This window comes from Oryx dammah, unplaced genomic scaffold, assembly GCF_014754425.2.
Source record: "Oryx dammah isolate SB20612 unplaced genomic scaffold, SCBI_Odam_1.1 HiC_scaffold_21, whole genome shotgun sequence".
Classification (NCBI taxonomy): domain Eukaryota; kingdom Metazoa; phylum Chordata; class Mammalia; order Artiodactyla; family Bovidae; genus Oryx; species Oryx dammah.
This window is the reverse complement of record NW_024070205.1, coordinates 25,373,583-25,389,872: the sequence shown is the minus strand read 5'-3', so window position 1 is coordinate 25,389,872 and position 16,290 is coordinate 25,373,583. Positions and strand designations below refer to the sequence as shown.

General features: G+C 37.1%; 1 protein-coding gene across 2 annotated transcripts in view; it reads left to right on the top strand.

Moving 5' to 3' along the window:
- RABGAP1L (RAB GTPase activating protein 1 like) overlaps positions 1 to 16,290 on the top strand; it is a 722,977-nt gene that overhangs the window by 73,052 nt on the left and 633,635 nt on the right. For both annotated transcript variants that reach the window (XM_040263944.1, XM_040263947.1), the window contains exons 2-4: positions 1,586 to 1,756; positions 3,467 to 3,659; positions 13,343 to 13,553. In XM_040263944.1, coding sequence (XP_040119878.1) covers positions 1,619 to 1,756; positions 3,467 to 3,659; positions 13,343 to 13,553 — 542 coding nt within the window. In that variant the 5' untranslated portion in view covers positions 1,586 to 1,618. The remainder of the gene's footprint in view (positions 1 to 1,585; positions 1,757 to 3,466; positions 3,660 to 13,342; positions 13,554 to 16,290) is intronic.

Genomic DNA, 16,290 nt, shown 5'->3' with positions numbered 1-16,290 from the left:
GAACTGAGTCACTGGGAAAGACCCTTATGCTGGGAAAGATTAAAGGCATCACCAATTCGATGGACATGAGTTTGAGTAAAGTCTGGGAGTTGGTGATGGACAGGGAAGCCTGGTGTGCTGCAGTCCATGGGTCTGGAAAGAGTTGGCTACTACTGAGCAACTATACTAAACTGAAGTTGTCCTTCCTCCCTGACTTATTATCCCCTTTGTCACTGAGCAGATTGTTTAACATAAGGTTCTTTTTTTTTTTTTTTAAATCTTCCTGCTTTCAGCTCAAATATTTCCCTTTCAGAGAGTCTTTTCCTATTACCTCCCTTAAAGTCGTCTGTATACTCCTTACAGCTCTTCTTTGTTATATTAGGCTGTTGTGTTTTTTTCATAGCCTGTTGAACGATTTGGGATTTCCTGCCCTACTTGCTTGTTTCCTCACGAGCTGTAAGCTCCAGGAGAGGAGGCATCTTGTTTGCCATATTCACTCATGTAACCCCAAATGTTGAGTATAGTGACTCTTACGTAGTGTACATGTTCAGTTAAATTTAGTTGTGTGAATATTTGGATTTCTGGAAGTGATAGAGAATGTTGAGTTTCTATGGTGTGAAGTGAAAGTGAGTTGCTCAGTTGTGTCCGACTCTTTGCGACTCCATGGACTTTACAGTCCATAGATTTTTCTAGGCCAGAATGTTGGAGTGGGTAGCCTTTTCCTTCTCCAGAGGATCTTCTCAACCCAGGGATTGAACCCAGGCCTCTCACGTTGCAGGCAGATTCTTTACCAGCTGAGCCACCGGGGAAACCCAAGAATACTGGAGTGGGTAGCCTATCCCTTCTCCAGCGGATCTTCCTGACTCAGGAATCAAACTGGGGTCTCCTGTATTGTAGGTGGTTTCTTTACCAGCTGAGCTACTAGAGATCTATATTGAAAACGGCATTGAGATCTGTATAGAACACGGTATTTGAATACTGCTGCATGAGTGCAGTATAAAGCTTTGCTCCCCTTGCTACCCCGCCCCCACTCCCCATTTTCTGCTTCCTATAGATAAGTGGTTTTGTGTCTGGAAAGGAAAAGATACATGGCTTAGAATGTTGAATTCTGTATTAATCAGTCAACTTAAGTGACACAGAAAAAATATTTTAAGGTACAATGCTTATTAGTGTGAGGAAATAAGTTATGCAGACATTTGGATTTGGTTATAAAGTCACCAGTGAATGTATTTTTGTTTGTGTGTGAATTTGTATTTACTTCTAGCTTATTTCCTATTTTTTATATTTATTAAAAAGGACAAAAATATTTCTCAGAGAAATATAGAGAGTGCCTCATAGTAGTATATCCTTTTAGTTGAGATACGGGGCAGGTTTGTGTTGTTGTTCAGGGAACAATATGGTTCTTTTAGTCTGCAAACTCAGGGTACATCTCTATTATGTGGCCCAGTCCAAGAAGGTACACTCCCTAGTTTTGAGATGATTATCTAGCCAGCAGAATTCCTTGCCTGAACCATGTTTAAAGGCCCCCAGAAAATTGATTCAGGTACTCAATAGTTCATGTTTTTATTTACCAGTTTTTTTTCTTAATCCTTGTGGTTTTGACCAGGTGGATGTGGAAAGAGAAGTTTGCAGAACTGAAATGGAGGTCAGAGCTTCATTACAGAAGGTTAGTGGGTCATCGGATTCTGTGACTACACTCAACAGTGAAGAATTTGTTTTGGTTCCTCAGCATGGAGGTGATACTTCTACAAAAGATGATGAAAAACCTGAATTGAAGGTATTTTTTCCTTTTCTACAAATGATATTATTTTAAATTATTCCTTTTAACTAGGTGCCACTTATCTTAGGAAGTATATACAATCCAAAGTTTTTTCTCAACTACTCACTTTGAGAATAGAATTAATGTTTGATTTATCCAAAGGTTTGTTATTTTTAAAGTTTTTTATTTTTGATTGTTTATCATTTAGAATTCAGAAAGAAGAAATAGGAGTGAAAAAAGAAGAGAAAGGATAATTGGCAAGTTAGACTTAATGGTTAAATCTTACATCAGTTTAATTTATGTGGATACTTTTGCCTCTCTTACTGCTGCTGGTTTTAAAAATTACTTATATAAATATGTAGTTATATATTACTTTCACTTGAGAGACTTTGCTTTATGATTTTTATGCTTTAAGTCAGCTTGTAGCATTCATCTGTGTGATTAACACTTGTCTGAATATTTTTTAAGTATATGTTTTGTAATTTTAGTCATTGAGATTTTATTTAGATGTGGTCCTTTTTATTTTTCATTTTTATGTTGCCTTTTTGTTAGGCAGCATAACATTTGAGTTATCAAAAAAAGTCTTTCTTTGAAGCTGTTTACCAATTCAAGTATGTATGTGATATATATATATTTTTCTTACAAACAGATATATGTATGGTGTTTGAACAAATTAAAACTGTTTTCTTATTTATAAATAAAACCAAACAAGCCCAGGTATATATCTATGGGATTTGCATAACCACCTTCTAGATATAGGGAGAGAGAAATTAACCTAAAATGCTATATATTATTTATGACTTGTATTTAGTATTAGTTATGATACAAAGGTATGTTAGTATGTTAATCTAATAAAATATCAATCTAATAAAAAATTTTACATCTAATTTATAAAAATTAAATGCCGAAAAAAAATTAAATGCTTAAGTACTCATTTTACATTATGTTGAGGATATATAGTTTTATAATTTCATTAAAATAGTCAATAGATTCCTTTAAATTTATTGAAATATCTATATTTAAATACATAGCTATTTAAATTCATTTAACTCTGTTTTCACATTAATGTGCTTAAGGCATTTATTTACTTAAGCTTGGTGTGTTTCACTTGGCTTTTAAGAAAAAGGTCAGCCAACTTAAATATAAGGAAATTACCGATACTCCTTGGCTGCTCAAGCAAAATTTATAAAGAAATCACAAACATATTTATGTTATGATAACATAAAATATGACCTTTTAAATGATATTAACACTATATATTGTCTATTTAAACTTGTCCATTTTTCTCTTTAAAACACATAAATTTAGGATTACTTGATTTTTAGAATGTGTTACTGAAAGGTAAAAAAAAGAAGAAAAAAAAAACCCAAAAATCTCTGAAAGTAAGCTCTTAGACCAAATATAGTTGGAAACTGCCTTAGGTGTTTCTGGAGGATCCTTTTCTGAAACTAATAGTCCTCTATTGCTTTTTGTTTTTTTTAAACTCAGATTTTTCTGTTATATCTCATGAAATTAGTACAACTAATTCTTGGTATTCAGTAACTATTTTTTTAATAAGGAAATGGCAATCCACTCCAGTACTATTGCCTGGAAAATCCCATGGACAGAGGAGCCTGGTAGGCTATAGTCCATGGGGTCACAAAGAGTCGGATACGACTGAGCGACTTCACTTCACTTCACTTCAGAACCATATTATGATTGAAAGGAATTGTTTTCCTTTGTCTGTAGATAGTTTCTAATGGTGATGAACAACTGGAAAAAGCCATGGAAGAGATTTTGAGAGATTCGGAGAAGGGGCAAAGTAGCCTTCCTGTTGACTGTCCAAGTTCCAGTGAGATTTCAGACCATTCATTTGGAAATATTTCAGCCAGGCAAACAAATAAGCCATCTCTTCAGTTAATTTTGGATCCATCAAATACAGGTACTGTATTGAACTCTTAGAAACTGTAAGAGAAAAAGTGATGATGAAAGTTTTAAGATGAAAATCAGAAAATTTTATTAGCTTAATTTTCTAAGATCAAGGCCACCAACTTTACAGTTCTGGTTGAGAGTTCCCACTTTGGTTCTTAAGCTTCTGTTTGTATCTCTACCTGTAAAATCACTCTCAGTGTTGTTTGAGAACTGATACTATGTCTGCGTACTCACTTTGCTATGGTACTCAGTTTACTCATTAATTTCAACCATGAAATTGAAAGACGCTTGCTCCTTGGAAGGAAACTGTGACAAAACTAGACAGCATATTAAAAAGCAGAGATGTCACTTTAACAACAAAGGTCTGTATAGTCAAAACTATGGTTTTTCTAGTAGTCATGTACGGACGTGAGAGTTGGACCATATAGAAGTTTGAGCTCTGAAGAATTGATGCTTCAAATTGTGGTGCTGGAGAAAACTCTTGAGAATCCCTTGGACTGCATGGAGATCAAACCAGTCAATCCTAAAGGAAATTAACCCTGAATGTTTATTGTAAAGACTGATGCTGAGATTGAAGCTCCAATACTTTGGCCACCTGATGTGAAGAGCCAAGTCATTGGAAAAGACCCTGATGCTGGGAAAGATTGAAGGCAAAAGGAGAAGCAGGTGGCAGAGGATGAGAAGATTAGAAAGCATCACCAACTCAGTGGGCATGAATTTGAGCAAATTCCAGGAGATAGTGGAGGACAGGGGAGCCTGATGTCCTGCACTCCACGGGTTCACAGAGTTGGACATGGCTTAGTGACTGAACAATGACTTGGAATATAGTAGATCTTCAATAAATGCTTAACAAATGAATAAATTCTTGGGTATCAAAGAATAATTAATATATACATCCTTTCATATGATGTGCCTTCTTATTCAGTTTAAATACAGTTATTTTAAATTATAATTTGTGAAAATTTTAAGTAAAATAGCATATCAACACCATCAGTGTAATAATACTGTAAGTGTTTATTACAGTATAATAAATGATAAATACATGCATGAATAAGTAGGATTTATAGTAGGAATACCAGCCTTATAAGTGAAAATGATTTTTGATCAGGAAAAGGCAAACCCACCTCAACCCAACCCCTACTGGTTTAAACACTGGAGGTGTGGTTTGATCTGGTCTCTGTTAATATTTCTTTGTAAACTACTCAGCTTTGGTCTTCTCCATGTCATGGCTAGTTAGTAGCAGAAATTGATAAGTAAGGGTAAATGATTTGTTTATACCTGGTGGTTGAGAGAAAGACTCTGGTGTTTTAACCAGTAAATTTTACTCTGATTGGACCAACTGAACCATTTTGTTGTGGTCAAGGGAATGACATGAATCAATACATGCTGGTCTTGGTTATATTCAGATTCCTCACTAAGTCACTCAGCAGAAGAGATAGCATCCCAATTGATTTAAGGCTGTGTGATCCATTTCTGCAGAGAAGGCAATGGCAACCCATTCCAGTACTCTTGCCTGGAAAATCCCATAGGTGGAGGAGCCTGGTAGGCTGCAGTCCATGGGGTTGCGAAGAGTCGGACACGACTGAGCGACTTCACTTTCACTTTTCACTTTCATGCATTGGAGAAGGAAATGGCAACCCACTCCAGTGTCCTTGCCTGGAGAATCCCAGGGACAGGGGAGCCTGGTGGGCTGCCATCTATGGGGTTGCACAGAGTCAGACACGACTGAAGTGACTTAGCAGCAGCAGCAGCAGCAGCAGCAGCAGCAGCAGATCCATTTTTGAATGTTTATGTAGGCTAAGTATAAATCTAGGCCAAAGTGCTACAAGCTAGCTAACTTGTGCCTCTTTGCAGTGTGAAGACATAGTGAAGAGATGTTGTCTAGAAAGTGAGCTCCCATGAGACAGCCATCTGCCAGCCTCAGTCATGGACTTCCCAGCATCCAGAGCTGGGAGAAATAAATGTCTGTTTGTAAGCCACCCATGTGGTATTTTGTTATACAGTAGCCTGAAAGAACTAAAACAAGAGTCTTCAGCTGCCCTTCATAGTTGCAGTTTTTGTTAAGAGAATTCTTGTGGTCAGTTTAAAATAACCCCTAACTTCAGTGGTAAGGAACTACCTGGAAAGTATCTATAGTTAAATGGGCTGAAGTAAATATTAAAGATATGTAGTTTGCCAGTGGTAAAATTGAATAGATAAATGCTTTTGTTTAAACATCGTTGGTTTAACTCATTGGTTAACTTTTTGGTTTTTGTCATTTGATAATCGTATATCCTGGCTAGTTGGATTTAGCTGTACAGGGAATTTTGGCTAATTTTCAGCAATTCACTAAAATACTGTTTGGTTACATAATGAGTCTTCTCTTTCATGCTCTTTGTTACTCTTTGCATCTTTCTGCTGAGGAAGGGATAATAGAATTGAAAAAGAATGACTTGTATAAAACAGTTTATAAGGATATGAACTTATTGCAGTGGTGTGTGATTTTACTAGATCTAAAAGTATTGGCTTGCTAAAAAATATTTTACTGTTTGCCTCCTTAACCCAGGATTTCCACTCGTCATGAGTTTTTGCCTATGTGGAGGCTGCAGTTATTGATACATTTAGTTGTGGATAGAATAGGATCCAGGTGGTGTCCAGAGATGTGTGTTTGCCATTACTTGGTTGCTTAAAGGATCACTAACTCTAAAAAATTTCATTTATTTACTGATTGATTTGTTTGGTGTATTATTGAGTGTTTAGTCTTTTAGAGGGAGAAGGCGATGGCATCCCACTCCAGTACTCTTGCCTGGAAAATCCCATGGACAGAGGAGCCTGGTAGGCTGTGGTCCATGGGGTCGCAAAGAGTCAGACACGACTGAGCGACTTCCCTTTCACTTTTAACTTTCATGCATTGGAGAAGGAAATGGCAACCCACTCCAGTGTTCTTGCCTGGAGAATCCCAGGGACTGGGGAGCCTGGTGGGCTGCTGTCTATGGGGTCACACAGAGTCGGACACGACTGAAGTGACTTAGCAGCAGCAGCAGCAGCAGCAGTCTTTTAGAGACTGTTACAAGTGCTGGGATTAGAAAGAGGATGGAACAATTCTTTCCGTTGAAGAGCTGATACTCTGTATAATTAAGAGCAGAATATACTTCATTTTGCTTTTAATTCGTTCTATTTTAGACCTCTTTTAGAGATTAAGACATATTTGGAGCTCAGACATGGGTTTGAATCCAGGCTCTGTTTGTGGCTTGGGCAAGTTATTCAACTTCTCTAATGGTAAGTTATCTCATCTGTAAAATAGAGATAAAATAGAAACCATTTCATAGGGATTTAGAAGCTTAAATGATACCATCCATATCATCCATAGAAAGTATTGTATTAATAAAATGTGTGGCACAAAGTGAGTACCAAATAAAATGTTTGTCATCATCAATAGTTCTGGAAATCTTGACCCTCAAAATAAAATTACACACAATTTTAAGTCTGAACCCGATAGTTATAACATATCTGCTTAAAATGGGCCCTGGGCAGGGTGTAGGCCCTTTCTCTCCATTGACGTACCTAACCCCTGGAATTCTGTGGAGCAGTCAGTATTCTTTGAATAGTTGTTTTCTTTGAGTACTGTGAAGATGTTGTTCTGCTGTCTTCTCTTCTCCATAGTTTCTGATGAGAAATCTGCAGTCATTTGAATCATTTGTTGTTCCCTTATTTGTAACATACTGTTTTTCTCTGTCTACTTTTAATATTTGATTATATGGGTATGATTTTCTTCGGATTTATCTTTATTGATGTTTATTGAGATTTTTGAATCTGTAAATTTGCATCTTTTATGAAATTTGGAATTTTTTTTTGTGCATAGTCTTTTCCTCTAAGACAGCAAAAGTGTTACATTTTCCTACAATTCCTAAGACTCTTCATTGTTTCCCAATCTTGTTTCTCTCTTCTTTAGTTTAGAAAATTTCTGTTGATCTGTGCTCCAGTTTACTGGCTCTTAGTCCTGTTACCTCCTTTCTTTTGAGCCCATCCAGTGAATTTTTAATTTTAGATATTCTCTCTCTCTGATTTTAAGTTTACCTTGTTCCTTTTTACATATTCTGTTCCTCAGCTGCAGATTTCAATATTTTCATTCATTCTGAATTTTTCCACCTTTATGCCACAGAGCATGGTTATAATACCAGTTTTAAAGTCTTTTTCTGATGCTTCCAGCAACTGCATCTTTTGGGTATTGGTATCTGTTGATTGCTTTTTTCCCTTGACAGTTGGTCACCTTTGTTTGATTTTTGTTGTTGTTGTTGTTAAGTAATTGAATTTTTTTCCAGACTTTCTGATTCTTACATTTGAGATTGTGTTTCTGGGTAAAATCCTCTGAAGAATGTTGATTTTATTTTAGCAGGTTGGTTGCATCCAGACTGCAAGTTCTGTCTTGCTTTCTCGTTCCAAAGTCAGTCAGTTCTAAAACCTTTGCTATGCTTCCTTGGTCTGTTCCACACATGTATAGCATGGTGGTGAACCCCAAGACTTACATTAGTTCAAACCAGAATTAGGGGTGCCTACTCCAACTCTCCTCCTCACCGTTTCCCCCATACTCTTTGGCTTCTTAGGGCCCATTTTCCTTCTTCCCCTAAGTAGAAAGATAGATTTCTTACTTAGAGTTTTTGTTACTTTGTGCTGTTAAGTGGTCTTGTATGACTAGAGTCAACTTCATGACAGAGTGGTGAGAGAAAAGAAAGAAAAAAAATAGCAGAGGCTTCCTCTTTCTTTTTTAAACCACAAGAGCCTTGCCCCTTGCTTGGGTGTTTTACTACTGAGAGGTTTCTTTCCAGGTTTCTTTTCTTCTCCCTGGAATTGTAGATGCTCCATTGTCTCCCCCAGTAACCCTCATGCCGCACCCCCCCTCCCCGACACACACACACTGCTGCAGCTCTGAGAACTGGGAGAGGAGAGAGAGAGAAAAATGTTATAACTCCCCAAACACTCTGTGGTTTACAAGGACTCCTTTTTCTGTTTTTTTTTTTTTTGGCCAGATAGATTGGATTTCTCTCAAAGTTTTGTTGCTCACTGCACAGTTCTGCAACTTGGGCTGCCCTTAGATCAGATATGAGATACAAAGGATGAAAAAATATAAAAGGAAATTCAGTACTATACTGGTAGTCCTTCAGGTTTTGACTTCTCTATCCAGTTTGTCTATTTTTATTTGCTTTTTAAAAAACAAAGCAAAACAAAAACAGTCCTAAGGTAGTTACTTTTTATATTCTGCCCAGTGTTTTCAGTTAATAGATAGAAGCTGTAATAGACTTGTTACTTTGGCTTGACTGGCTCAGTTTGAGGGTCTTCAGTTCTGCTAGTTTTTTCTTCAGGTATTTTGAAGCTCTGGTATGAGGGTCATAGCCACTTTTTAAATTACATTTTTCTTATAAATTGACCCTTTTGTTATTGTGAAAGGTCTGTTTTTCTCCTGTTCTGTTCATTGTTTAGAAGTCTGATTTTTCTGGTACTGATATACCCATTCTGGTTTTCTTGCAATTAGTGTTTACGTGGTGTATCTGTTTGCGTGGTACATCTAATTTATTTCCTCTCTCCCTCCTTTCCTTCCTTCCTCTCTCTTTCTTTCATCTTTATGGAAATCTTGGTGGCCAAAGTGTAGGTAATAAATTGGAGAAAAGAAGAACTGAAAGTTACTGCTGTAGTAATTTGGGTAATGAGCCAAAGAAAAGTAGGATGAATTTAAGAGTTATTCAAGATAGGAATAGTTGAATAGACATCTAATGAATTCAATTATAGGCATACTAACTTATAGGATTTCCAAATGGATATAACCAGCAGTCTGTTGTATTTTAAAGAAGTTAAACAGTAAGGAAAAAGTCGTATTTATGACTTTGGGTGCTCTTCAGTTTCCCTCTAGTTTCATTTTTCTTTAACATTCTTCTTATGTTCTTGATAATATAAGGAGCTTCTTTAACATTCTTATTTTCTTAGGCAAATTAGAATTAGTTATATTCACAAAGAGAATCCTTCATTTCAGCTCTTGCGTTTTTTGGCTCTAGAATTTCTTTTTGTTCTTGTTATGCTGTCTTCGATTTTTCTCCTCCTTTTGTTAGGTGTTTTTCTTTAATTTTTCTACCATACTTATAATAGTTATTTTAAAAGGTCTTCTCTACTGATTTTGCCATCTGTCGTTTTTGCATCCATTTGTGTATTGCTTTTTATTTGGAGTATACAGAGTTTCATGAACCTGTGCATTACACAGATTTTATAAAATATTTATTTTTTAGAAAGCTTTTCCCGCACCTTCCTCTTGTGTAGGACTCCAGTTACACATAAGTTAGACCATTTGAACTACTTCATCTACCATGTTCATCAGTCAGTGAAGCCTAGTTTTACCAGTGGCTCTTGCACGTAATTGTTTTTGCATAAGTACTTGCTTGGTTAACAAAATTCATTCTGTGCACACACACACACATAACATATTAACATTCATCCTTAAAGTATATTTGTAGTTTTTTCTTTCTTTTTTTTATATTATATTTATAGATTTTTGTCTCTTGAAATAAAGTACACTGAACTGATTCAAAGCAGGGAGAAACATGCTTCAGTGATTGAAGAACATGATAGATGAAATACTTCATTTTGAATGGCTTTAGTTTTTGAATAGAAAAAAAAGTGGTGAAGGGTGCATGATTTATTGAAAGCTGGAGTGTGGAGGTTCAGAATGGCTTTTATGAATTATATATTAATATCCTGTAAGTATCCTGCTAATAAGAATTAGAGCATGCCACAAGGATCTAGTTTGGGTGAAACAGACATACTTAATATTGTATAGCATGGATATGGGTAACAGGAAGAGTTGGAGACTAGATGAATGGGGTTTTTAGGTGTGGATGGGGAGAGTGCGGAGGGAAGCTTCATACTACCTGATATATGCAGATGAATGCTAACCACAGTTGGGACTTTGCTACATGCATGCTCTGCTAGAATTAAAGTGGATTTTTTAAAAAAAGAATTGGGGGAGCAGTCATAGGATAATTCATCAAAATAATTACTTTGAGGAAAAAATTTTCATTGGGATTCTTTTGTAGAAGCCAGCAAGCCAGGATGGAACAAAATAAGGAGTTTGACTTTTGTTGATACTAGTGTGAGATGGAATATCTTAACATTGTTGATTTTTGCTAGGAAATTAGGCTGCTTAATAAATTTGATGTTATTTTCATTATTTTTTGGCACATTTACACTGTCTTTAGTATAGTTTTTTCTCCTCAATGTTTTATATCATTTGAACTCTGTATTTTTGTTAAAATACCAAGTTTAGACTTTTTCCCCTTTCATTTAAACAAGTTATAGATAAGTAAGATAATACTTTGAGAGATCTGAAGTACAAAAAGGCCAATTCCAGAACTCATAAGGTAGGATAAACATTAAAATAAATGAAAACACAGACCTAAATTTTTTAAAATTTGAAAACATTTACTGGATCATTGAAAAAGCAAGAGAGTTCGAGAAAAACATCTATTTCTGCTTTATTGACTATGCCAAAGCCTTTGACTGTGTGGATCACAATAAACTGTGGACAATTCTTCAAGAGATGGGAATACCAGACCACCTGACCTGCCTCTTCAGAAACCTATATGCAGGTCAGGAAGCAACAGTTAGAACTGGACATGGAACAACAGACTGACTCCAGATAGAAAAAGGAGTATGTCAAGGCTCTATATTGTCACCCTGCTTATTTAATTTATATGCAGAGTACATCATGAGAAACTCTGGGCTGGAAGAAGCACAAGCTGAAATCAAGATTGCTGGGAGAAATATCAGTAACCTCAGATATGCAGATGACACCATTCTTATGGCAGAAAGTGAACTAAAGAGCCTCTTGATGAAAGTGAAAGAGGAGAGTGAAAAAGTTGGCTTAAAGCTCAACATTCAGAAAACTAAGATCACAGCATCCGATCCCATCAGTTCATGGCAAATAGATGGGGAAACAGTGGCTGAATTTATTTTTTTGGGTTGCAGAATCACTGCAGATGGTGATTGCAGCCATGAAATGAAAAGATGGTTACTCCTTGGAAGGAAAGTTATGACCAACTTAGACACCATATTCAAAAGCAGCAAAATTACTCTGTCAGCAAAGGTCCGTCTAGTCAAGGCTATGGGTTTTCCAGTGGTCATGTATGGATGTGAGAGTTGGACTGTAAAGAAAGCTGAGTGCCGAAGAATTGATGCTTTTGACTTGTGATGTTGGAGAAGACTCTTGAGAGTCCCTTGGACTGCAAGGAGATCCAACCGGTCCATCCTAAAGGAGATCAGTCCTGGGTGTTCATTGGTAGGACTGATGTTGAAGGTGAAACTCCAGTACTTTGGCCACCTGATGTGAAGAGCTGACTCATTTGAAAAGATCCTGATGCTTGGAAAGATTGAGGGCAGGAGGAGAAGGGGACGACAGGATGAGATGGTTGGATGACATCACCGACTCAATGAATATGGGTTTGGGTGGACTCCAGGAGTTTGTGATGGACAGGGAGGCCTGGAATGTTGCAGTTGATGGGGTTGTAAAGAGTTGGACACGGCTGAGTGACTGAAGTGAGCTGAACTGAATTAATTTGTTTTAATTGGAGTACAGTTACTTTACAATTTTGTGATGGTTTTTGCCATACATTGACATTAATCAGCCACTGGTGCACATGTGTCCCCCATCCTGAACACTCCTCCCATCTCCCTCCCCACTCATCCCTCTGGGTTGTCCCAGAGCACTGGCTTTGAGTGCTCTGCTTCATGCATCAAACTTGTACTGGTCATCTGTTTTACATATGGTAATATACATGTTTCAATGCTATTCTCTGAAATCATCCCACTCCCGCATTCTCCCATAGAATCCAAAAGTCTGTTTTTTACATCTGTGTCTCTTTTGCTGCCTTGCATATAGGGTGGTTACTGTCTTTCTAAATTCCATATATCTGTGTTAATATACAGTATTTATGTTTCTCTTTCTTACTTATTTCAGTCTGTATAATAGGCTCCAATTTCATCCACCTCCTTAGAACTGACTCAAATGTGTTCTTTTTTTATAGCTAAGTAATATCCCTTTGTGTATATGTACCACAACTTCCTTATCCATTTGTCTGCTGATAGATATCTAGATTACTTCCATGTCCTAGCTATGGTAAACAGTGCTGCAGTGAACACTGGGGTACATCTGTCTCTTTCAGTTCTGGTTTCCTTGGTGTACATGCCCAGCAGTGGGATTGCTAGGTCATATGACAGTTCTATTCCCAGTTTTTTTTAAGGAATTTCCACATTATTCTCCATAGTGGCTGTACCATTCTCACCCTTTTCTCCACATTCTCTCCAGCATTTATTGTTTGCAGACTTTTTGATGGTGGCCATTCTGACTGGCATGAGATGATACCTCACTGTGGTTTTGATTTGCATTACTCTAATAATGAGTGATGTCGAGCATCTTTTCATGATTTTATTAGCCATCTGTATGTCTTCTTTGGAGAAATGTTTGTTTAGGTCGTTTGCCCATTTTTTGATTGGGTTGTTTGTTTTTCTTGTATTGAGCTACACGAACTGCTTGCATATTTTGGAGATTATTTCTTTGTCAGTTGGAGACCTAAATTTTATTTGCAATTTTTTCATTTGTTTTTGGGCAATAGGTGAAATTATACTGGGAAGTTTTACATTAACTTTTGGGTGTTTCTTTTTTTCTTTCCTCAGAAATTTCTACACCCAGACCATCTTCTCCAGGTGAAATACCTGAAGAGGATAGTGTTTTATTTAACAAACTGACCTATTTAGGATGTATGAAGGTTTCTTCCCCACGTAATGAAGTGGAAGCTTTACGGGCAATGGCAACTATGAAATCTTCCAGTCAGCACCCCTTTCCTGTTACTCTGTATGTGCCAAATGTTCCAGAAGGTTCTGTGAGGTAAGCTCTAATCTTTTTTTTACCGCCCTTAGACATGTATGAAGCTTTTTTTGGATAGTGGTGATAATATTTTATCATGAATGAGGCCATGGACTTACTTTGACTTCACTTTTACTCTGTAGCTGTGCAAGGCAAACATGTTTAGGTTTAGACTGTATTCCTCATTTGCTTGGGGCATTTGAAAAATTTGCTTGGAATACTAAATGTACCTGTAACTAAAAATATCTATGATTTGTGTTTTACCTTGTCATTTAACAGTGATTCAGAAAGTGACTGTTCCCTAGATTTTAAGCTCTTTACATCAGACTAGAGAGAAGCTAAATGGCTTTTTCTCATATGCTTTGCTGGGAGTAATTTTTAGTGTCATCTGAATCTTGAATTTCTTTTTTCTTTTTTTGGCCTGGCTATATTTATTTGTTTTGAGTAGTATCTGGAATGAATTCATCACATTATTAGTTGGAGAGAATTATGGCCAGCATATGTGGTGTGTTGTGTGCTGTGGATATGTAAATATAACCCATTTATTTTATTTGGGCTTCCCTTCTGGCTCAGACAGTAAAGAATCTGCCTGCAATGCAGGAGACTCAGGTTTGATTGCTAGGTTGGAAAGATATCCCCTGGAGAAAGGAATGGCCGCCCACTCCAGTATTCTTGCCTAGAGAGTTCCACGGACAGAGGAGCCTGACAGGCCAGTCCATGGGGTTGCAAAAGAGTTGGACAGGACTGAACAACTAACACTTTATTTATTATTTTTACTAGAGTATAATTGCTTTGCAATGTTGTGTTTGTGTCTGCTGAACAGCGAAGTGAGTCAGCTATATGTTGAACCTTGAATTTCTTTAAATGTAAATCAGATACTGTTATTTTACTACATTCAGCCTATCAGTGTCCTCCAGTCACACTTGTGATTATTTTTGAAGTTCTTTACCATGCCTGGCCCTTAATGATCTGCTTTGACCTGATCGTCTCTCCCACCCTCTCTGTTCTCTCGCTTCTGTCACTACATGTACTTCATTCATTTGCTCTCTTCCTGTCATAGTAGCCTCTTTGTCCTTTCTCAAAGGTAGTCATGAATCCTGCCTTAGGACCTATCAGTCAGGAGTCCTCCCATGGGGCTTTTGTGTGGTCTCTTTACTTTGCCCAAACAAGCTTTCCTTGGTTTTCCAGTGACTCTTTCACTTCTGTCCAGTTTCACCTCAAGAAACCTTTTATTGAAAGAAGTCTTTTTTTTTTCCTCCCTGTTTTTCTTAATAGGGTTTACTTTTGAGAGTGATTTTAGGTTCACAGCAAAATTGAGCAGAAAGTACAGAGATTGCTCATATCCCGGATAGGCACCCCCACCTTCCCCAAACACACACTTCCCTCACCATCAACATCCTCTTCCATGTGGTACATCTGTTACAGTTGATGAAACTACACTGACATATTTTAGAAAGTCCATAGTTTACATTAGGGTTCCCTCTTGGTGGTGTACGTGCTGTGAGTTTGGACAAATATATAATGATATGTATCCAGCATTAGAGTATCATGTAGAGTACTTTCACTGTCCTGAAAAATCCTGCCTTCTGCCAGTTCAGCTGTCCCTTCCTGCAGCCCCTGGCAACCGCTAATCTTTTTACTGTTACCCATAGCTTTTGCATTTTCCAGTAAATTATATAGTTGAAATCATGTAATAAATAGCCTTTTCAGATTGGCCTCTTTTACTTAATATTAGACATTTAACTTTCTTACATGAATTTTTGTGGCTTGGTAGCTCATTTCTTTTTAGTGCTGAATAATGTGCTATTGTCTGGGTATACCACAATTTATTTATCCATTGGTCTATGGAAGGATGTTGCGATTGCATCCATGTTTTGGTGATTATGGATAAAGCTTCTTTAAACATCTGTGTTTAACTCTTTTGAATAATACCAAAGAATGTAATTGCTAGATCATACAGTATGATTAATTTTGTAAGAAACTGTCAAACTATCAAAATAAACCTCCTTTGATCTTATCATAACCATCCTTCTTTGTTTTCACTGGGCCTTTTTCCCTTCAAAGAACTTTTCTTTGCCTTGATATAACATATTTATTTGTTTGTTTATTGTTTCTCTTCCTTGCTAGAATGTCAGTTCCATGGAAGCAGGTTATTGGTATTCCTTCCTGCTGCAGCTTCATTGCCTGGAGCAGTTTTGGTCCACAGCAGGTTTTTAGTAAATATTTGCTGAATGAATCCATAAATGAACCAAGTCTAGGAAATTAGGTTAAATGTATCTTCAGTTCAGTCACTCAGTCGTGTCTGACTCTTTGCCACCCCATGGACTGCAGTACACCAGGCTCCCCTGTCCATCTCCAATTCCCAGTTTAGTCAAACTCGTGTCCGTTGAGTCAGTGATGTCATCCAACCATCTCATCCTCTGTTGTCCCCTTCTCCTCCCGCCTTCAGTCATTCCCAGCATCAGGGTCTTTTCAAATGAGTCAGTTCTTCACATCAGGTGGCCAAAGTATTGGCCTATACTATTCTCTGAAGGCTGATTTAAGTCTTTTTCAAAACCTTTCTGATTTGCCTCATCCTCTGAAGTTTAAAATGTGGGAAAAGCACTAAGTACCAAAATAATAGCAATACACATTTACAAGATTTTGGTAAAAATGCATTGATTTTTCAGGAAAGGGTTTTGTAGATGGACTGTTTGTATAATATCTCTTATAAGTGTCAAAATGCCTTTCACTGTTATCTGTTAAATTTCACAGTGCC